The 22,319-nt window shown below is 39.4% G+C and overlaps 1 protein-coding gene and 1 long non-coding RNA gene across 7 annotated transcripts in view; one reads left to right on the top strand and one right to left on the bottom strand.

Annotated features, from left to right (window-relative positions):
- Positions 1 to 22,319, top strand: part of DNM3 (dynamin 3) — a 578,846-nt gene that overhangs the window by 182,157 nt on the left and 374,370 nt on the right. For all 6 annotated transcript variants that reach the window (XM_082437591.1, XM_082437593.1, XM_082437588.1 and 3 more), the window contains exon 5: positions 21,935 to 22,033. In XM_082437591.1, the coding sequence (XP_082293717.1) occupies positions 21,935 to 22,033 (99 nt within the window). The remainder of the gene's footprint in view (positions 1 to 21,934; positions 22,034 to 22,319) is intronic.
- Positions 1 to 22,319, bottom strand: part of LOC309649558 — a 434,139-nt gene that overhangs the window by 213,189 nt on the left and 198,631 nt on the right. The gene's annotated exons all lie outside the window — the stretch shown is intronic.

Below are 22,319 nucleotides of genomic sequence, written 5' to 3'. Positions count from 1 at the left end.
ATTTTCTCCCATTCTGAGGGTTGTCTTTTGGTCTTGTTTATGGTTTCCTTTGCTGTGCAAAAGCTTTTAAGTTTCATTAGGTCCCATTTGTTTATTTGTGTTTTTATTTCCATTTCTCTAGGAGCTGGGTCAAAAAGGATCTTGCTGCGATTTATGTCATAGAGTGTTCTGCCTATGTTTTCCTCTAAGAGTTTGATAGTGTTTGGCTTTACACTTAGGTCTTTAATTCATTTTGAGTTTATTTTTGTGCATGGTGTCAGGGAGTGTTCTAATTTCATACTTTTACATGTACCTGTCCAATTTTCCCAGCACCACTTATTGAAGAGGCTGTCTTTTCTCCACTGTATATTCTTTCCTCCTTTATCAAAGATAAGGTGACCATATGTGTATGGGTTTATCTCTGGCCTTTCTATCCTGTTCCATTGATCTATATTTCTGTTTTTGTGCCAGTACCAAACTGTCTTGATTACTGAAGCTTTGTAATATAGTCTGAAGTCAGGGAGCCTGATTCCCCCAGCTCCATTTTTCGTTCTCAAGATTGCTTTGGCTATTCGGGGTCTTTTGTGTTTCCATACAAATTGTGACATTTTTTGTTCTAGTTCTGTGAAAAATGCCAGTGGTAGTTTGATAGGGATTGCATTGAATCTGTAGATTGCTTTGGGTAGTAGAGTCATTTTCACAATGTTGATTCTTCCAATCCAGGAACATGGTATATCTCTCCATCTATTTGTATCATCTTTAATTTCTTTCATCAGTGTCTTATAATTTTCTGCATATAGGTCTTTTGTCTCCTTAGGTAGGTTTATTCCTAGATATTTTATTCTTTTTGTTACAATGGTAAACGGGAGTGTTTTCTTAATTTCACTTTCAGATTTTTCGTCATTAGTGTATAGAAATGCAAGAGATTTCTGTGCATTAATTTTGTATCCTGCTACTTTACCAAATTCATTGATTAGCTCAAGGAGTTTTCTGGTAGCATCTTTAGGATTCTCTATGTATAGTATCATGTCATCTGCAAATAGTGACAGCTTTACTTCTTCTTTTCCGATTTGGATTCCTTCTATTTCTTTGTCTTCTCTGATTGCTGTGGCTAACACTTCCCAAACAATGTTGAATAATAGTGGTGAGAGTGGGCAACCTTGTCTTGTTCCTGATCTTAGTGGAAATGGTTTCACTTTTTCACCATTGAGGACAATGTTGGCTGTGGGTTTGTCATATATGGCCTTTATTATGTTGAGGAAAGTTCCCTCTATGCCTACTTTCTGCAGGGCTTTTATCATAAATGGGTGTTGAATTTTGTCAAAAGCTTTCTCTGCATCTATTGAGATGATCATATGGTTTTTCTCCTTCAATCTGTTAATATGGTGTATCACATTGATTGATTTGCGTATGTTGAAGAATGCTTGCATTCCTGGGATAAACCCCACTTGATCATGGTGTATGATCCTTTTAATGTGCTGTTGGATTCTGTTTGCTAGTATTTTGTTGAGGATTTTTGCATCTATGTTCATCAGTGATATTGGCCTGTAGTTTTCTTTCTTTGTGACATCTTTGTCTGGTTTTGGTATCAGGGTGATGGTGGCCTCATAGAATGAGTTGGGGAGTGTTCCTGCCTCTGCAATATTTTGGAAGAGTTTGAGAAGGATAGGTGTTAGCTCTTCTCTAAATGTTTGATTGAATTCGCCTGTGAAGCCATCTGGTCCTGGGCTTTTGTTTGTTGGAAGGTTTTTAATCACAGTTTCAATTTCAGTGCTTGTGATTGGTCTGTTCATATTTTCTATTTCTTCCTGGTTCAGTCTCGGCAGTTTGTGCATTTCTAAGAATCTGTCCATTTCTTCCAGATTGTCCATTTTATTGGCATAGAGTTGCTTGTAGTAATCTCTCATGATCTTTTGTATTTCTGCAGTGTCATTTGTTACTTCTCCTTTTTCATTTCTAATTCTATTGATTTGAGTCTTCCCTCTCTTTTTCTTGATGAGTCTGGCTAATGGTTTATCAATTTTGTTTATCTTCTCCAAGAACCAGCTTTTAGTTTCATTGATTTTTCCTATTGTTTCCTTCATTTCTTTTTCATTTATTTCTGACCTAATCTTTATGATTTCTTTCCTTCTGCTGGCTTTGGGGTTTTTTTGTTCTTCTTTCTCTAATTGCTTTAGGTGCAAGGTTAGGTTGTTTATTCGAGATATTTCCTGTTTGTTGAGGTAGGCTTGTGTTGCTATAAACTTCCCTCTTAGCACTGCTTTTGCTGCGTCCCATAGGTTTTGGGTCGTTGTATCTCCATTGTCATTTGTTTCTAGGTATTTTCTGATTTCCCCTTTGATTTCTTCAGTGATCACTTCGTTATTAAGTAGTGTATTGTGTAGCCTCCATGTGTTTGTATTTTTTACAGATCTTTTGCTGTAATTGATATCTAGTCTCATAGCGTTGTGGTCGGAAAAGATACTTGATATGATTTCAATTTTCTTAAATTTACCAAGGCTTGATTTGTGACCCAAGATATGATCTATCCTGGAGAATGTTCCATGAGCACTTGAGAAAAATGTGTATTCTGTTGTTTTTGGGTGGAATGTCCTATAAATATCCATTAAGTCCATATTGTTTAATGTATCATTTAAAGCTTGTGTTTCCTTATTTATTTTCATTTTGAATGATCTGTCCATTGGTGAAAGTGGGGTGTTAAAGTCCCCTACTATGATTGTGTTGCTGTCGATTTCCCCTTTTATGGCTGTTAGTATTTGCCTTATGTATTGAGGTGCTCCTATGTTGGGTGCATAAATATTTACAATTGTTATACCTTTCTCTTGGATCGATCCCTTGATCATTACATAGTGTCCTTCTTTGTCTCTTGTAATAGTCTTTATTTTAAAGTCTATTTTGTCTGATATGAGAATTGCTACTCCAGCTTTCTTTTGATTTCCATTTGCATGGAATATCTTTTTCCATCCCCTCACTTTCAGTCTGTATGTGTCTCTAGGTCTGAAGTGGGTCTCTTGTAGACAGCATATATATGGGTCTTGTTTTTGTATCCATTCAGCCAGCCTGTGTCTTTTGGTGGGAGCATTTAATCCATTTACATTCAAGGTAATTATCGATATGTATGTTCCTATTCCCATTTTCTTAAATGTTTTGGGTTTGTTATTGTAGGTATTTTCCTTCTTTTGTGTTTCTTGCCTAGAGAAGTTCCTTTAGCATTTGTTGTAAAGTTGGTTTGGTGGTGCTGAACTCTCTCAGCTTTTGCTTGTCTGTAAAGGTTTTAATTTCTCCATCACATCTGAATGAGATCCTTGCTGGGTAGAGTAATCTTGGTTGTAGGTTTTTCTCCTTCATCTCTTTAAGTATATCCTGCCACTCCCTTCTGGCTTGCAGAGTTTCTGCTGAAAGATCAGATGTTAACCTTATGGGGATTTCCTTGTGTGTTATTTGTTGTTTTTCCCTTGATGCTTTTAATATGTTTTCCTTATATTTAATTTTTGACAGTTTGATTAATATGTGTCTTGGCGTGTTTCTCCTTGGGTTTATCCTGTATGGGACTCTCTGTGCTTCCAGGACTTGATTAACTATTTCCTTTCCCATATTAGGGAAGTTTTCAACTATAATCTCTTCAAATATTTTCTCCGTCCCTTTCTTTTTCTCTTCTTCTGGGACCCCTATAATTCGAATGTTGGTGCGTTTAATGTTGTCCCAGAGGTCTCTGAGACTGTCCTCAGTTCTTTTCATTCTTTTTTCTTTATTCTGTTCTGCAGTAGTTATTTCCACCATTTTATCTTCCAGGTCACTTATCCTTTCTTCTGCCTCAGTTATTCTGCTATTGATCCCATCTAGAGTATTTTTAATTTCATTTATTGTGTTTTTCATCATTGCTTGGTTCCTCTTTAGTTCTTCTACGTCCTTGTTAAATGTTTCTTGCATTTTGTCTATTCTATTTCCCAGATTTTGGATCATCTTTACTATCATTATTCTGAATTCTTTTTCAGGAGACTACCTATTTCCTCTTCATTTGTTAAGTCTGGTGTGTTTTGACCCTGCTCCTTCACCTGTTGTGTGTTTTTTTGTCTTCTCATTTTGCTTATCTTACTGTGTTTGGGGTCTCCTTTTCACAGGCTGCAGGTTCGTAGTTCCTGTTGTTTTTGGTATCTGTCCCCAGTGGCTAAGGTTGGTTCAGTGGGTTGTGTAGGCTTCCTGGTGGAGGGAACTAGTGCCTGAGTTCTGGTGGATGAGGCTGGATCTTGTCTTTCTGGTGGGCACGTCCACGTCTGGTGGTGTATTTTGTGGTGTCTGTGGCCTTATTATGATTTTAGGCAGCCTCTCTGCTAATTGATGGGGCTGTGTTCCTGTCTTGCTAGTTGTTTGGCATAGGGTGTTCAGCACTGTAGCTTGCTGGTCATTGAGTGATGCTGGGTGTTGATGTTGAGATGGAGATCTCTGAGAAATATTTGCCATTTGGTATTACGTGGAGCTGGGAGGTCTCTTGTGGACCAGTGTCCTGAAGTTGGCTCTCCCACCTCAGAGGTATGGCCCTGATGCCTGGCTGGAGCACCAAGAGCCTTTCGTCCACACGGCTCAGAGTAAAAGGGAGAAAAAATAGAAAGAAAGAGGCTATAATATAGTGAAGTAAAATAAAGCTATTATTAAGCAAAGCTATACAGACAAAATCTCACCCAGAAGCATATACATATACACTCACAAAAAAAGGACAAGGGGAAAAATTAATATATCCTGCTCCCAAAGTCCACCTCCTGAATTTGGGATGATTCGTTGTCTATTCAGGTATTCAACAGATCCATCACATCAAGTTGTTTGTGGAGTTTTAATCCGCTGCTTCTGAGGCTGCTGGGAGAGATTTCCCCTTCTCTTCTCTGTTTGCGCAGCTCCCGGGGTTCAGCTTTGGATTTGGACCCGCCTCTGCATGTAGGTCGCCTGAGGGTGTATGTTCCCCGCCCAGACAGGACGGGGTTAAAGGAGCTGCTGCTTTGGGGGCTCTGGCTCACGCAGGCCACGGGGAGGGAGGGGTACAGAGGAGGCAGGGCGAGCCTGCGGCGTCAGAGGCCGGCGTGACGTTGCACCAGCCTGAGGCGCGCAGTGCGTTCTCCCGGGGAAGTTGTCCCTGGATCACGGGACCCTGGCAGTGGCGGCCTCACAGGCTCCCGGGAGGGGCGGTGTGGAGAGTGACCTGTGCTCGCACACAGGATTTTTGGAGGCGGCAGCAGCAGCCCCAGCGTCTCACACCCGTCTCTGGGGTCCGCGCTGATAGCCGCGGCTCGTGCCCATCTCTGGAGTTCGTTTAGGCGGCGCTCTGAATCCCCTCTCCTTGCGCGCCACGAAACAAAGAGGCAAGAAAAAGTCTCTTGCCTCTTCGGCAGCTGCAGACTTCTTCCCGGTCTCCCTCCCAGCCAGCTGTGGTGCACTAACCCCTTCAAGCTGTGTTCACACGCCCAACCCAGTCCTCTCCCTGCGATCCAACCAAAGCCCGAGCCTCAGCTCCCAGCCCCGCCTGCCCCGGCGGCTGAGCAGACAAGCCTCTCGGGCTGGTGAGTGCTGCTCGGCGCCGATCCTCTGTGCGGGAATCTCTCCGCTTTTTCCTCTGCGCCCCTGTTGCTGTGGGGTCCACGCTGATAGCTGGGGCTCGCGCCCGTCTCTGAAGTTCGTTTAGGCGGCGCTCTGAATCCCCTCTCCTCGCGCGCCAGGAAACAAAGAGGCAAGAAAAAGTCTCTTGCTTCTTTGGCAGCTGCAGACTTTTTCCCGGACTCCCTCCCGGCTAGCTGTGGTGCACTAACCTCTTCAGGCTGTGTTCACGCCGCCAACCCCAGTCCTCTCCCAGCGATCCGACCGAAGCCCGAGCCTCAGCTCCCAGCCCCGCCCACCCCGGTGGGTGAGCAGACAAGCCTCTCGGGCTGGTGAGTGCTGCTCGGTGCCGAGCCTCTGTGCGGGAATCTCTCCGCTTTGCCCTCCGCACCCCTGTGGCTGTGCTGTCCTCCGTGGCTCCGAAGCTTCCCCCCTCTGCCATCCGCAGTCTGCCCGCGAACGGGCTTCCTAGTGCGTGGAAATCTTTCCTCCTTCACAGCTCCCTCCCACTGGTGCAGGTGCCGTCCCTATTCTTTTGTCTCTGTTATTTCTTTTTTCTTTTGCCCTACCCAAGTACGGGGGGAGTTTCTTGCCTTTTGGGAGGTCTGACGTTTTTTGCCAGCGTTCAGTGGGTGTTCTGTAGGAGCAGTTCCACGTGTAGATGTATTTCTACTGTATCTGTGGGTAGGAAGGTGATCTCTGCCTCTTACTCTTCCGCCATCTTCCTAATTTTTGGTTTTATTTCCATTACTCTAGGAGGTGGATCAAAAAGATCTTGCTGTGATTTGTGTCAAAGAGTGTTCTTCCTATGTTTTCCTCTAAGACTTTGATAGTGTCTGGCCTTACATTTAGGTCTTTAATCCATTTTGAGTTTATTTTTGTGTATGGTGTTAGGGAGTGTTCTAATTTCATTCTTTTACATGTAGCTGTCCAGTTTTCCCAGCACCACTTATTGAAGAGGCTGTCTTTTCTCCACTGTATATTCTTGCCTCCTTTATCAAAGATAAGGTGACCATATGTGCATGGGTTTATCTCTGGGCTTTCTACCCTGTTCCATTGATCTGTACTTCTGTTTTTGTGCCAGTACCACACTGTCTTGATTACTGTAGTTTTGTAGTATAGTCTGAAATCAGGGAGCCTGATTCCTCCAGCTCTGTTTTTCTTTCTCAAGTTTCCTTTAGCTATTCGGGGTCTTTTGTGTTTCCATACAAATTGTGAAATTTTTTGTTCTAGTTCTGTGAAAAATGCCATTGGTAGTTTGATAGGGATTGCATTGAATCTGTAGATTGCTTTGGGAAGTATAGTTATTTTCACAATGTTGATTCTTCCAATCCAAGAACATGGTATATCTCTCCATCTGTTTGTATCATCTTTAATTTCTTCCATCAGTGTCATAGTTTTCTACATACAGGTCTTTTGTCTCCTTAGGTAGGTTTATTCCTAGGTATTTTATTCTTTATGTTGTTGTGGTTTATTCCTAGGTATTTTATTCTTTATGTTGCCATGGTAAATGGGAGTGTTTCCTTAATTTCTCTTTCAGATTTTTCATCATAAGTGTATAGGAATGAAAGAGATTTTTGTACATTAATTTTGTATTCTGCTACTTTACCAAATTCATTGATTAGCTCTAGCAGTTTTCTGTTAGCATCTTTAGGATTCTCTATGTATAGTATCATGTCATCTGCAAACAGTGACAGCCTTACTTCTTCTTTTCCAATTTGGATTCCTTTTATTTCTTTTTCTTCTCTGATTGCTGTGGCTAAAACTTCCAAAGTTATGTTGAAAATAGTGGTGAAAGTGGAGAACCTTGTCTTGCTCCTGATCTTAGAGAAAATGGTTCCAGTTTTTCAGCATTGAGAATGATGTTGGCTGTGGGTTTGTCATATATGGCCTTTATTATGTTGAGGTGAGTTCCCTCTATGCCTACTTTCTGGAGGGTTTTTCTGATAAATTGGTGTTGAATTTTGTCGAAAGCTTTTTCTGCATCTATTGAGATGATCATATGGTTTTTCTCCTTCAATTTGTTAATATGGTGTATCACATTGATTGATTTGCATATATTGAAGAATCCTTGGATTCCTGGGATAATCCCCCCTTCATCATGGTGTATGATCCTTTTAATGTGCTGTTGGATTCTGTTTGCTAGTATTTTGTTGAGGATTTTTACATTTATATTCATTAGTGATATTGGGCTGTAGTTTTCTTTCTTTGTGACATCTTTGTCTGGTTTTGGTATCAGGGTGATGGTGGCCTCGTAGAAAGAGTTTGGGAGGGTTCCTCCCTCTGCTATAGTTTGGAAGAGTTTGAGAAGGATAAGTGTTAGCTCTTCTGTAAATGTTTGCTAGAATTCTCCTGTGAAGCCATCTGGTCCTGGACTTTTGTTTGTTGGAAGATTTTTAATCACAGTTTCAACTTAAGTGCTTGTGGTTGGTCTGTTTATATTTTCTGTTTCTTCCTGGTTCAGTCTCAGAAGGTTGTGCTTTTCTAAGAATTTGTCCATTTCTTCCAGGTTGTCCATTTTATTGGCATATATTGCTTGTAGTAATCTCTCATGATCCTTTGTATTTTTGCAGTGTCAGTTGTTACTTCTTTTTCATTTCTAATTCTATTGATTTGAGTCTTCTCCCTTTTTTTCTTCATGAGTCTGGCTAACAGTTTATCAATTTTGTTTTTCTTCTCAAAGAACTGGCCTTTAGTTTTATTGATCTTTGTTATCGTTTTTTTCATTTATTTCTGATCTGATTTTATGATTTCTTTCCTTCTGCTAACTTTGGGTTGTTTTTTGTTCTTCTTTCTCTAGTTGCTTTAGGTGTAAGGTTAGTTTGTTTATTTGAGATGTTTCATGTTTCTTTAGGTAGGATTGTATTGCTATATACTTCCCTCTTAGAACTGATTTTGCTGCATCCCATAGGTTTTGGGCCATTGTGTTTTCATTGTCATTTGTTTCTAGGTATTTTTTGATTTCCTCTTTGATTTCTTTAGTGATCTCTTGGTTATTTAGTAGCATATTGCTTAGCCTCCATGTGTTTGTATTTTTTACAGATTTTTTTTCCTGTAATTGATATCTAGTCTCATAGCATTGTGGTCAGAAAAGATACTTGATACAATATCAGTATTATTAAATTTACAAATGCTTGATTTGTGACCCAAGATATGAGCTCTCCTGGAGAATGTTCCATGAGGACTTGAGAAGAAAGTGTATTCTGTTTTTTTGGGATAGAATGTCCTATAAATATCAATTAAGTCCATCTTGTTTAATGTGTCATTTAAAGCTTCTGTTTCCTTATTTATCTTCATTTTGGATGATCTGTCATTGGTGAAAGTGTGCTGTTAAACTTCCCATCTAGTATTGTGTTACTGTCGATTTCCCCTTTTATGCCTGTTATCATTTGCCTTATGTATTGAGGTGCTCCTATGTTGGGTGCATAAATATTTGCTATTGTTATATCTTCTTCTTGGATTGATCCCTTGGTCATTATGCAGTGTCCTTCTTTGTCTCATGTAATAGCCTTTATTTTAAAGTCTATTTTGTGTGATATGAGAATTGCTACTCCAGCTTTCTTTTGATTTCCATTCGCATGGAATACCTTTTTCCATCCCCTCACTTTCAGTCTGTTTGTGTCCCTAGGCCTGAAGTGGATCTCTTGGAGAAAGCATATATACGGGTCTTATTTTTGTATCCATTCAGCCAGTCTGTGTCTTTTGGTTGGAGCATTTAATCCATTAACATTTAAGGTAGTTATCAGTATGTATGTTCCTATTACCATTTTCGTAATTGTTTTGGGTTTTTTATTGTAGGTCTTTTCCTTATCTGTGTTTCCTGCCTAGAGAAGTTCCTTTAGCATTTGTTGTAGAGCTGGTTTGGTGGTGCTGAATTCTCTTAGCTTTTGCTGGTTTGTAAAGGTTTTAATTTCTCTGTTGAATTTGAATGACATCCTTGCTGGGTAGAGTAATGTTGGGTGTAGCTTTTCCCCTTTCATCACTTTAAATATGTCCTGCCACTCCCCTCTGGCTTGCAGAGTTTCTGCTGAAAGATCAGCAGTTAACCTTATGGGGATTCCCTTGTATGTTATTTGTTGGTTTTCCATTGCTGCTTTTAATATTTTTTCATTGTATTATTTTTTGATAGTTTAATTAATACGTGTCTCAGTGTGTTTCTCCTTGGATTTATCCTGTATGGCACCCTCTGTACTTTCTGGACTTGATTAACTATTCCCTTTCCCATATTAGGGAAGTTTTCAACTATAGTCTCTTCAGATATTTTCTCAGTCCCTTCCTTTTTCTCTTCTTTTTCTGGGACCCCTATAGTTCGAATGTTCGTGCATTTAATGTTGTTCCAGAGGTCTCTGAGACTGTTCTCAATTCTTTTCATTCTTTTTTCTTTATTCTGCTCTGTGGTAGTTATTTCCACTATTTTATCTTCCTGGTCACTTATCCGTTCTTCTGCCTCAGTTATTCTGCTATTGATTCCTTCTAGAGAATTTTAAATTTCATTTATTGTGTTGTTCATCATTGTTTGTTTGCTCTTTAGTTCTTCTAGGTCTTTGTTAAACATTTCTTGTTTTTTCTCCATTCTATTTCCAAGATTTTGGATCATCTTTACTATCATTACTGTGAATTCTTTTTCATGTAGACTATTTCATCTTCATTTGTTTGGTCTGATGGGTTTTTACCTTGCTTCTTCATCTGCTGTGTGTTTCTCTGTCTTCTCATTTTGCTTAACTTACTGTGTTTGGGGTGTCCTTTTCACAGGCTGCAGGTTCATAGTTCCCATTGTTTTTGGTGTCTGCCACCAGTGGGTAAGGTTAGTTCAGTGGGTTATGTAGGCTTCCTGGTAGAGGGGACTGGTGCCTGTGTTCTGGTGGATGAGACTGGATATTGTCTTTCTGGTGGGCAGGACAACCTCTGGTTTTGTGTTTTGGGGTACCTGTGACCTTATTATGATTTTAGGCAGCCTCTCTGCTAATGAGTGGGGTTGTGTTCCTTTCTTGCTAGTTGTTTGGCATAGGGTGTCCAGCACTGTAGCTTGCTGGTCGTTGAGCGGAGCTGTGTCTTAGCGTTGAGATGGAGACCTCTGGGAGAGCTTTTGCCGTTTGGTATTACATGGGTCTGGGAGGTCTCTGGTAGTCCAATGTCCTGAGCTCAGCTCTCCTACCTCAGAAGCTCAGGCCTGACACCAGCCGGAGCACCAAGATCCTGTCAGCCACACGGCTCAGAAGAGAAGGGTGAAAATAAAAGAAATAAAGGAAAATATAAAATTAAAAAGTTATTAAAATTAATAATATTATTAATAATTTAAAAAAATTAATAAAAAAAGAAAGAAAGAAAGAAGAGAGCAACCAAACCAAAAAACAGATCCACCAATCATAACAGGTGCTAAAAACTGTACAAAAAAAAAAAATGGAGAGACCGAACCCTAGGACAAATGGTAAAAGCACAGCTATACAGACAAAATCACACAAAGAAGCATACTCATACACACTCACAAAAAGAGAAAAAGGAAAATAATATATTTATCTATATATAAAAAAAAAGGAAGAGAGCAACCAAATCAATAAACAAATCTATCAATGGTAATAAACTCTAAATATTAAACTAAGATAAATATAAAACCAGAAACAAATTAGATGAAGAAAGCAAACCCCAAGTCTACAGTTGCTTCCAAAGTCCACCACCTAAATTTTGGGATGATTCATTGTCTATTCAGGTATTCCAGAGATACAGGGTACATCAATTTGATTGTGGAGATTTAATCCGCTGCTCCTGAGGCTGCTGGGAGAGATTTCCCTTTCTCTTCTTTGTTCTCACAGCTCCCGGGGTTCAGCTTTGGATTTGGCCCTGCCTCTGTGTGTAGGTTGCCTGAGGGCATTTGTTCTTCGCTCAGACAGGATGAGGTTAAAGTAGCAGCTGATTCGGGGGCTCTGGCTCACTCAGGCCAGGGGAGGAGGGAGGAGTACAGAATGTGGGGCGAGCCTGTGGCGGCAGAGACCAGCGTGACATTGCAGCAACCTGAGGCGCGCTGTGTGTTCTCCCAGGGAAGTTGTCCCTGGATCACGGGACCCTGGCAGTGGCGGGTTGCACAGGATCCCGGGAGGGGAGGTGTGGATAGTGACCTGTGCTTGCACACAGGCTTCTTGGTGGCTGCAGTAGCAGCCTTAGCATTTCATGCTCGTCTCTGGTGTCCGCCCTGGTAGCCGCCACTTGCGCCCGTCTCTGGAGTTCATTTAGGTGGTGCTCTGAATCCCCTGTCCTTGCACACCCCAAAATAATGGTCTCTTGACTTTTAGGCAATTCCAGACTTTTTCCAGGACTCTCTCCTGGCCAGCTGTGGTGCACTAGCTCCCTTCAGGCTGTGTTCACACAGCCAACCTTAGTCTTCTCCCTGCCATCTGAACTCCCAAGCCCAAGCCTCAACTCCCAGACCCCACCTGCTCCGGTGGATGAGCAGACAAACCTCTCAGGCTGGTGAGTGCTGGTCAGCACCGATCCTCTGTGCAGGAATCTCTCTGCCCTGCCCTCTGCACCCCTGTTGCTGCACTCTCCTCCATGGCTGTGAAGCTTGCCCCCACCACTCCCTGTCTCCGCCAGTGAAGGGGCTTCCTAGTGTGTGGAAACTTTTCCTCCTTCACAGCTCCCTCCCAGAGGTGCAGGTCTTGTCCCTATTCTTTTGTCTCTGTTTTTCCTTTTTTCTTTTGCCTTACCCAGGTACGTGGGGAGTTTCTTGCCTTTTAGGAGGTCTGAGGTCTTCTGTCAGCATTCAGTAGTTGTTCTGTAGGAGTTATTCCACATGTAGATGTATTTTTGATGTATTTGTGGGCAGGAAGGTGGTCTCCATGTCTTACTCCTCCACCATCTTGAAGGTACAACCCACTCCCACCCCAGTTAGCTATTTACCAGTCCTCCTCCAAACTGTCAAGGGCTTGAAAAACAAGGAAAGTCTGAGAAACTGTCACAGCCAAGAGAACCCAAGGAGACAGGATGATCCACTGTAATGTGGCCTCCTGGAAGGGGTCAGTTCTGGAGGCTGCAAGTCCCCAATCAGTGGGCCATCAGGGTTGGTTTCTGATAAAAGCTTTCTTCCTGGCGTTCAGATGGCCGCCTTGCTGTGTTCTCACATAGTGGAGAGGGCCTTTTTATGTTTTTTTAAAGGATGGGTCTGCTGTAACCTTTACTGAAGTTCGATCCTTTTGGTATCTTTAATTCAACAGGTTTCTCCCCTCTGGCTGGTGGGACTTAATGATTCCCAGTCCTATGTGAGCTCTGGGAATTGTTTGGTTTAGCACTCCCTGGAAGTTGTTTTTTGCCTAGCCTTGTGGAGTTTTACCTTAGGCATGCATGCATTCAAAGACTGGGGGAGACCCCTATGCACATTTGTAGACCTCTTTCTATTCATAGCTCCCTTTTATCTGGCACACGATCCTGTAAATTCTAGCAGCCTTGGCCTACTTGAAATCCAATCTATGTCTCTTCAACTAAGCAGGACTGCTGGAATCTCTTTGGATTTTTCCTCCTTGCGTTGTTGTCCAGAAATTGCCTCCAAGTAGTAATTGAATGATTGTATGACTTATTTTGTTGTTTCTCTTCTTTCAAGCATCATAGTCCTGTACAACCTATGATTTCATGTCTGAAAACAATTGTTTTATATATTTTATCAGTTTTCTAGTTTACAGCAGAAATGTGTGTCTGAACCCTATTATGCTTTTAATCTAGAAAGAGAAATTACTGAGCTACTTTGCTTAACTGAAATTCTTAGTGGACGTTCGCTGCTCAGAGCCTTTTCAGTCTATTTTCTTACTTGAGTTACAAGAACAGTTGGCTTTTTCAACCATTAAAAGACCCAGATTTCTAGCTTCTCTCTAATCCTTTCTATTTCTGCTTGCAAAATGATAAATTTCTTTTGTGAACTCATCTCTTTCTTAAATACCTTGCTTTAAGCAGCAAGGAACAATCAAGACAAATTAACATCCAGGCCCTTTTCAATAGCTTCTCCTTTCAGTAGGCACTTAGTCTGCCTTACAACTTATCACGTGCGGCAGGTTTACAAAATACACAGCTACTGTATAACATGAATCTTCATCTTTCCATGTTGCAATACTTGTTTCCTTACTACCCAATCTTGCTAAGCCAGGTTTTCATTATGGCAGCTCTCTTCTTCAGGGTACCATTGTTTGTACTGATATACAGTAATAAATAGACTGAAACATGTAGTGGTGCAAACAGTAGAAATGTCTATGTTGAGTTGATTTTCAGGGTAGTGTGGGATAGTGTGGTGTTTTTTGTCTATGACATCATTCATAGATGCCCAGATACTTATATTTGTCACCCATAGCGACTTAAGGACTTATTATGGTTAGATCCAGCAAGTGGAAGGTGAAAGAGCTGGCAGGAGAACACGTGGGAAGTTATACAGACCAAGCCTAGAAGTGGCACATACCACTTCACCCACTTCCACTGGCTAGAACTCAGTACAGGCAGATTATAAGGGAGATTGTGACTCAATTGTAAGGGAGATTTGAAAATATAGTTAAGCTGTGTGCCAAGGAAGAGGAAGAAAATGGATTTGGGTGGAGAAAAAGCAGGGAGATTTAAGTATACAGGAGTCCCCCTAATACATGGGGTATATGTCCCAAGACCCCCAGGAGATGCCTGAAACCGTGGAAAGTACTAAACCCTATATATACTATGTTTTTTCCCTATACGTACATACTCGAGGTGTGACAGGAAAACTAACAGGAATTTCTTTTTCCATCACAGTTTCAATAGAAGATTGATTTTTACCATTGATCTTTGCAACCTCAGCTTATGATTTTTTTCTTTCCTTATTAAGTTGAGAACTTTTGCCTTTTCACTTAAAGGAAGCACTTTACAGCTTCTCTTTGGCATATCCAAATTGCCCTCATCTCTACTCTTATGCTTTGGGGTCATTATTAAGTGAAATAAAGGTTACTTGAACACAAGCATTAAGATACTGTGACAGTCGATCTGATAACCAAGAGGGCTACTAGGTAACTAATGGGTAGATATGCTGGACAAAGGGATGATTAACATCCAGGGTGATGGGGCAAGATGGTGGGAGATTTCATCACGTTACTTAGAATGGTGCTCAATTTAAAACTTATAAAGTGTTTAGTTCTGGAATTTTTCATTTAAGATTTTTGGACAACAGTTGACCTCTGGTAAATGAAATCATAGAAAGTGAAACTGCAGATGAGGGTGGGAACTACTTACGTATGTGGATTCTTTTTCTTTTGTTCCTTCATGCCTTAGTCTATTTTGGAGTACAGATTCTCAGTGAAAGAACCACTCTATACCTAAATTTTCTTATCTTTGGAGTAATTCTTTTTCCTTTCCCTTTCTTATATCCTGTCTCCCTTTGCCCTCTCTTTCTCCTCTCCCTTCCTTCCACAAATATTAAATCTTTCAAGCACTGCACTAGATTCTGGGTATAAATCGGTGAGCAAGATAGTCTCTGTTACCATAGCAACAGTAATTTTTATGTTTTCTATTATTTACTTAATATTTTACCTAGTACCACATGCAGTAATATTACCGGATGACTTTGAAAATGAGAACTGTGTTATTCAGAACTGTTGGAAAGTAACAAGAAAATAATGTTAATGGAAGACTTATAGGAAAAAAAGATGAAACTATTCCTATTCATCACTGATTGCTTTCAGAAGTAAAATATTCCATAATCTTTGCCAAACAGAAAGAACAGCATTTACTTCAAACCACCCCCCACTCAAATACCACCAAAGCCCAAAACAACAACAAAAAAGATGCATTAGCTGAAGGACATCTAACTTCCTAAGTCTGTTTTTAATTTTGCTGTATACATGTTTACACTAATTCTTCATTGATTTTGTTTTTCATTGCTGCCGTTTCAGTGTACACAGTGTTCCAGATTACCTTTCTGGCAACTGCTAATGTGGTTCGTGGCTTGGTTTTGTCCCATTTCTTAATTAGATGAAACAACACACTACTTACAATTCAGTTGCCTATATAAATGGAAGAAATGGCAGTGTTCTTATAGGAAAATCACTGTATTGACAACAAACCTAGGTAACATGGTAGAATGGTATCATATTTCTTTTTTGGAATTTGTATTTCAATTCTTGTCTAAACCTAAGAAAAGTGAACATGCTTTTTACTCATTTATTCATTTGATAAATAAACATTTGAGTTCCCACTCTGTGTTTGGCACCTATATGAATTGCTTAGAATACGTAGATTAGATGTTGTCCTTATTCTTGAAGAGATCATGGCTTAGTGGATGAGACAGACAAATAAGCAGATTCCTAATGTCATATAAGAACTATGATTTCAGTGTATGCAGAGAGCTCTGAAGTCACAGAGAAAAGGTTCCAAACTTAAACTTGTGGGAGCCTGATTAAGGACCTGCAGGAGAGGCCTATAAAGTATTTTGAAGGATGAGTAGGAAATAACCAAAAAAAGAAGAGAGGGAAGGATATTTGAAACTGAGAGGGATAGCATGGGATAGCATTGTGAAGGTGAAGAGGCAAGAATGCATGATCACATGGAGAGCTACAACTTATTGAGTGTGACAAGAGCTTAGGACTGGAGTAGAGTGGAAGTAGTGGTGAGAAACAAAATTGGTGAGATCACAATTTTCATTTATTGAGTGGTTTTTATGTACCAAATACTTTACATGTGTTATGTTATTTAATTGTCTTTAATTCATAGACTTTAGTTTTTAGAGCAATTTTACATATTCACAGAAAAACTGAGTAGAAGGTACAGTGTTCATATATGTCCTGTCCCAATACATGCATAACCTCTCCAACTATTAATATCCCCCACTAGACTGGTACATTTGTTACAATTGATGAACCTACATTGACGCTCAAAGTTCAGAATTGACATTAGGGTTCACTCTTGGTGGTGTACACCCTATGGGTTTGGACAAATGTATAATGACATGTATCCATCATTGTAATATCATACAGAATAGTTTCCACTGCCCTAAGAACTTCTGTGCCCCACCTTTTCATTCCTGCCTCCCCTAACCACTGGCATCCACTAATCTTTTTATTGTCTCCATAGTTTTACCTTTTCCAGAATGTCATATTGTTGGAATCATACACCATAAAGCCTTTTCAGATTGTCTTCTTTCACTTAGTAATATGAATTTAAGGTTACTCCATGTTTTTTCATGGTTTGATAGCTCATTTCTTTTTCGCACTAAATAATATTCCATTGTCTGGATGTATCACAGTTCATTTATCCATTCACCTACTGATGGACATCTTGGTTGCTTTGAAGTTTGGCAATTATAAGTAAAGCTGCTATGAACATCTGTATGCAAGTTTTTGTATGGGCATGTTTTCAGCTCCTTTGGGTAAATATGAAAGAGTACAATTACTGAATCATATGGTAAGATTATGTTTAGTTTTGTAAGAAACTCCCAAACCATCTTCCAAAGTGGCTGTACCATTTTACATTCCCACCAGCAGTGAATGAGAGTTGCTCACATTCTCCCCATTCTTGCCTGCATTTGGTATTGTCAGTGTTTTGGATTTTGGCCATTCTAATAGGTGTGCAGTGATTTCTTACTGTTGTTTTAATTTGCAACTCCTTAATGGAGTTGCAGACCTGACTGCAACTGTAATGGACCTGAAGACCTGTTCAGGTCTTTCACCCATTTTTAAATCAAGTTGTTTCTTTCTCCCCCTGTCTAAAGCACAGAGAGATTTTTCTCAGATAGTCACTGTGAGAACCTGGTTGAGCTCCTAGAAGCAAAACTCACAAAAGTACGGGTACCCTCTATGACTGGGTCCCCCTGGAGTTTTTAACTCTTAGACTGCCCACACTGAGCTTCCAGCAACTCATCCATTACAGTTTAGGTTTTTCTGCCTAGGCCCTGGTTCCCGCAGAGTTTTCTGCTTTTGTGTTTCTGCTCCACTAAGTTGTGATTCTCTGTATTCACCTATCTGTCTTTCCAAATTTGGGGGACAGTGGTTTGCTCTGTAGCTTCACTTCTCTGATGAATCTCAGAAGCGTTGTTAATTTTTCAGTTGTTCACTTGTTAGGACACAGTGGTAACTTCCAAGCCCCTTACATGGTGGACCAGAAACCAGAAGTCCTATTATGTAATTTTAAAACATAGGTTTGTTATTTCCTCATTTTATTGATGAGTTAGAGTGAACATGTAACTTATTCTTCTGTTTGAAGTCATTCGAGAGTTAAAGGGAATGCTGTTAATAATTATCCCAGACATCAAATGTAAACTGTGATGATTACCTTTTTGACGTGGTTACACCTGATGAGGAAACTAATGTCTTGGAGCTAACAAGGGAAACCGATGGGACTTGAATCCAAACAGTCCAATCCTTGACTCAATGCTGTTAGATCTATGCTATATATAAGAATCAGATTTTTGAAGTGCCTTGTATGTTTTTTCTAGGTCTTTGTCAGGACTTGTCAGTACTCATCATTGTGGCTATTCTTTACTGAAGAGAAACATAATTGAAACACAGTATCACACACTATTTATTAGCTCTTAATGTATTATTTCAAATTTTCCTTTTAGTTGGAGGGCAAGAATTTTATTACATTACTTTTTACTTTACATACTACTCTACATAATCTCTTCTGAATCTGGAAGTTGTTCTCCTTACCAGAATTCTGGACTTGAAAGAGACATCTAGTTAAACCTTTAGTTCTGTAGATAAACAGGCCCAGATGATGTAAATAACTTGCCAAATAACACAGCTAATCACTTGTGGAATCTAGCTAAGAATTGAGAGGCAGAAAAATATAGTGATTAAAAATGGAATTAGGTTGCCTGCCTTCTACACCCTACAGCCTGCAAGCCTTTGGGCAAGTGTATTTTTCCTTTCCAAGTCTCACTTTGAGGAAAGTGTAATTGAGAAATAATAGTACCTACCTCACAGAGTTGTTTCAAGTCTATATCTGGCACATAATCAGGACTCAACAAACGGTCTCTATTATTATTTTTATCTGAGTCTTTATATTTCCAGTGAAATGCTTTTAAAAACATGCTGCCTTTGAATCTCTTCAGGCAATGTCTTTTTGAGATCTAACAGCGTAGGTCTTGAGTCTGCCAGCAGGCATTCATTGATTATTTAAGTTGCCTACTTGTATAACTAAGAGTGAAAAAGAAAATAATTCCATTGGCCATTTCTGGGACACCACTAAGCATAGACTTTTCTGCCTTTTCAGAAACAGGGAGTAGTAAAGAAAATAGTTTTAAAATTTAACTCTTATTTTTATTAATTTTATAAATGTACATCACTTCAGAAAAACCAGTCTCTAAGGCTTTCAATAAAAACTTTTAGTCCCTTGCCCACTCCTCCTGACTCTGGATTACTGATTTCCAGAGACTACCACTTTCAACCCTTTTAACTTTCTTTTGTTATTTACCTCCATATTTAAGGATTTGGCTGTCTCCCATACCCACATATACTTACACACACATATATACACTTACCTCCCCAATTCTACTAATATAACTATATCATATTTTGCTAAATGAATATTTATGATTCTAAAAATATTATTGACAACTGAACCATGTGTTAAATTGTGATTAAATTTCCTTACTTGAGTGATACTGCTGTCTTTGAGGTTGATAGTTGTCTCTTTTTTTGTTTGTTTGCATAGTCTACATATCTATCACCAGTGCATTCCCAGCCTCTCCTACAGAAGTCTAAATCTCTTAATACCTTCAAAAGCATTAGGCTTTAAGTATCCTATCACTTTCATTTTATTTTCTTGGTGGGGGAAGATATCTCTTCAGTAATCTTTGTCCTCTTATTCTAAGAGATACTGACTGCTCTCCTGGCCTTAAACTGGGATCTACACCATCCTAAAAATTCCCTTCTTTTTCTGGTTAGATTGGATTCCCTGCTTCCTGGATTTCCTGTCTACTTCTTTGTTAGTTTGTTCCCATGTTTGATGGAACACATCTTTTAGTAATTGTCCCTCCCCCCCCAACAAAAAAAAAGGAGAAAGGGAGGTAAAATATTTTGAGATTTTGCAAGTCTGAAAATATCTTTTCCTACTGTCACATTTATTGGTAGTTTAGAATTCTAGTCTAGAAATTATCTTTCTCTCAGAATTTTGAAAACATTTCTCTGCGGGTTTTTAGTTTCCAGTTTGCTGCTGGGAAGATTGATGCTGTAATGATTCTTAAAACTTTTTTTTTTTAATAGCTGTTTTTTAACTTCTACGGGAGCTCTTTAGGATATTTTATTTGTTTCCAGTATTATGAAATCTTATACTTATATGCCATATTGTGTGTGTGTATGTGTGTGTATGTTTTTCATATTGTGTTGGGCACTTGATGGGTTCATTCAATCCCTAAATTCGTCTTTCACTTATAGGACATCTTATTGAATAGTATGTCCCCACATCCCCAACTGTTTCTGTTTGTCATTCTCTCTCTTATTGGAATGCCAATCATTCAGATGTTGTATCTTCCGAATCATTTCTCTAGTTTTAAAAAAGTTTTTCCTTTCCAATTATTTACTTCTTTTTCTTTTGTTTTCTGGAGGGCTTCCTAACTTTGTATTCCAACATTATTATTTCTGCTTTCATATTTTTAATTATTGAAAATTCTTTTTGTTTGTTCAAAAATTTCCTTTTATGGCATTCTATTTTTGTCCCATGAATGCTATGACCTCTCCTTTCTGTCTGAGGATATTAATACAAGTAATAGTTTTCTTCTGTATTTTGCATTATCTTTGTTTTCTTTAAGTTCAGCTTTATAATGTTTATTTGTTTTGGTCTCATATTATTGAATCTCCTTGGCTGTCCCTTCATATTTAAAGGTGAAATATTATCAGGTGGTTGGAGTTCTGTGTGGGTGTTCTTGAATTATGGAATGATAGACTTCACAGCAGAATGATTTATTAGACTATTTTAATTATTGTTCCTTTGAATATCAATATATATGTTTTTCTCTTGGAATGGTTAGTATCCCCAGACCATTGTTCCAATCTCTTGCTTGGGGGGTTAAAGTCTGCCAGCCGTCTCTTTCTTGAAGTCAAATTAAGGAACTGGCCTGGGGAGGGGGGTCCCTGCCATTCTCTATGTAGAATTTTACTTAATCATCCTCTTTTAATACCAGATCCATCCAAGCTGGGCCAGGTGCCCGTGAGTTCAGAGTTTTTTTTCTAGTTCAATCTTTCCAGAGAGTAAACCTGCACTGTCCTGCCAGGAAGGACCAGGGCAGCTCCTAGCTATGTTATCCATGGAAATCTGACTGCTTCCATCCAGTACTTCTATTTTCAGCTTCAGCTGCTACCACTACTCTCCATAGTTTTCGGAACTTTCTGTCCCCCAGGTTTTGAATCTTACTGAGATGCTGTGATGTAAATTATTTAGTTTCTGGGCGTCTCCTGTTGTTGGCTTTCTTGGATGCAGTTTTCCTCTTTCTCTGATATGTTAAGTTGGTTAGCAGTCATACAGCTAGATTTACAGTTTCAAAAATTTTCTGCATTCCTTTCCCATTTTCTTTGACTTTCTTGGTTTAAGCCTTTTAAATTAAAAAAAAAAAATTATTTTTTTACCACGATAAGCAGTATATTGGTTAAAAGCATGGACTCTGGAACAAGACTGCCCAGATCCACTTCTTATATGACCTTGGGAAAGTTATTTAATCTCTCTCTGCCTTAGTTTCCTCATCTTAAAAAATTAGTAGTTAGAGTACTTTTTAAGATTAAATAATTTCCAATGCTTTACTTTACAGATGAGGGAGCTGAGACCCAGAGAATTAATTGACTTGCCTTGAGACTAGAATCCAAGGCTCAGAATTCCTAATTCAGGCTTCTTTATATTAAGTCATATTTCCTTTTCTGTGAGTTTATTTTGGGGGATGATGGTATCCTATATGTAGTTTTCTTCTTTTTATGTTTTTGACCTCAGGTACTCAGAAATGGATCAATAATAAGCTCTGGTTTATGATACACCCATATCATTGGTCCACGTGTAGCCTATTTTTTTGTTTTTAATAATGTGATACATAAAAAATTAAAACATCCATATTGTGTGCAATCCCTGGGAGGAAAATTTAAATGTATCATTTCCATGTATGCAGAGTACAAAAATAAACTCATACATTTAAAAGTATTTTGGTGAAGCAGCTATTTGTTTTTTTCTCTCCTGAATCAAGAGTTATCTTATGGATGGGTGGTTTGCAACTCTCTGCCTCAACCCGTTGACATTCACCAGACTGGGGTAGTAGTGGATTAGAAAACAAAGTAAGATGGAGAGGAACAGGGAAAGAACCAGGATATGAGTGCTTTGCAATTAGCATTGAGACATACATGTCTCTGAAACTTGTTAGTATTCTGCAAATTGTGTAATGTGGGGTTTGTTTGTGATGCAGGTCTAAGAACCATTGGAGTCATCACCAAACTGGATCTTATGGATGAGGGAACGGATGCCAGGGATGTCCTAGAGAATAAGCTGCTGCCGCTTCGCAGGGGTAATGTACTGTGTCCTGTACAGGACTTCCTTTGATGATGTGGCAGAGAAACAACTGGGAAAACAATGGGAAGCTGGATTTTAGTGCCTCCACAGTTGTGAGGAATGGATTGATGATTAGTTAAACATTTTACGGAATGGCATGGTGTTCCCAAATGATGTATTAAAAATTATCCAAAGGGAGAAGTATTCCTTCAAATAATAAGAAAACGGGAAAAGGAAAATGTTTGAAGGGAGGGTATAAATATCCATCATAGACTGCATACATGTATACTGTTTAAGTCTGA

Source organism: Balaenoptera physalus, assembly GCF_965194825.1.
Source record: "Balaenoptera physalus genome assembly, chromosome: 1".
NCBI lineage: Eukaryota > Metazoa > Chordata > Mammalia > Artiodactyla > Balaenopteridae > Balaenoptera > Balaenoptera physalus.
Note: the sequence above shows the minus strand (reverse complement) of the source record. Positions and strands in the feature narration are given on the sequence as shown.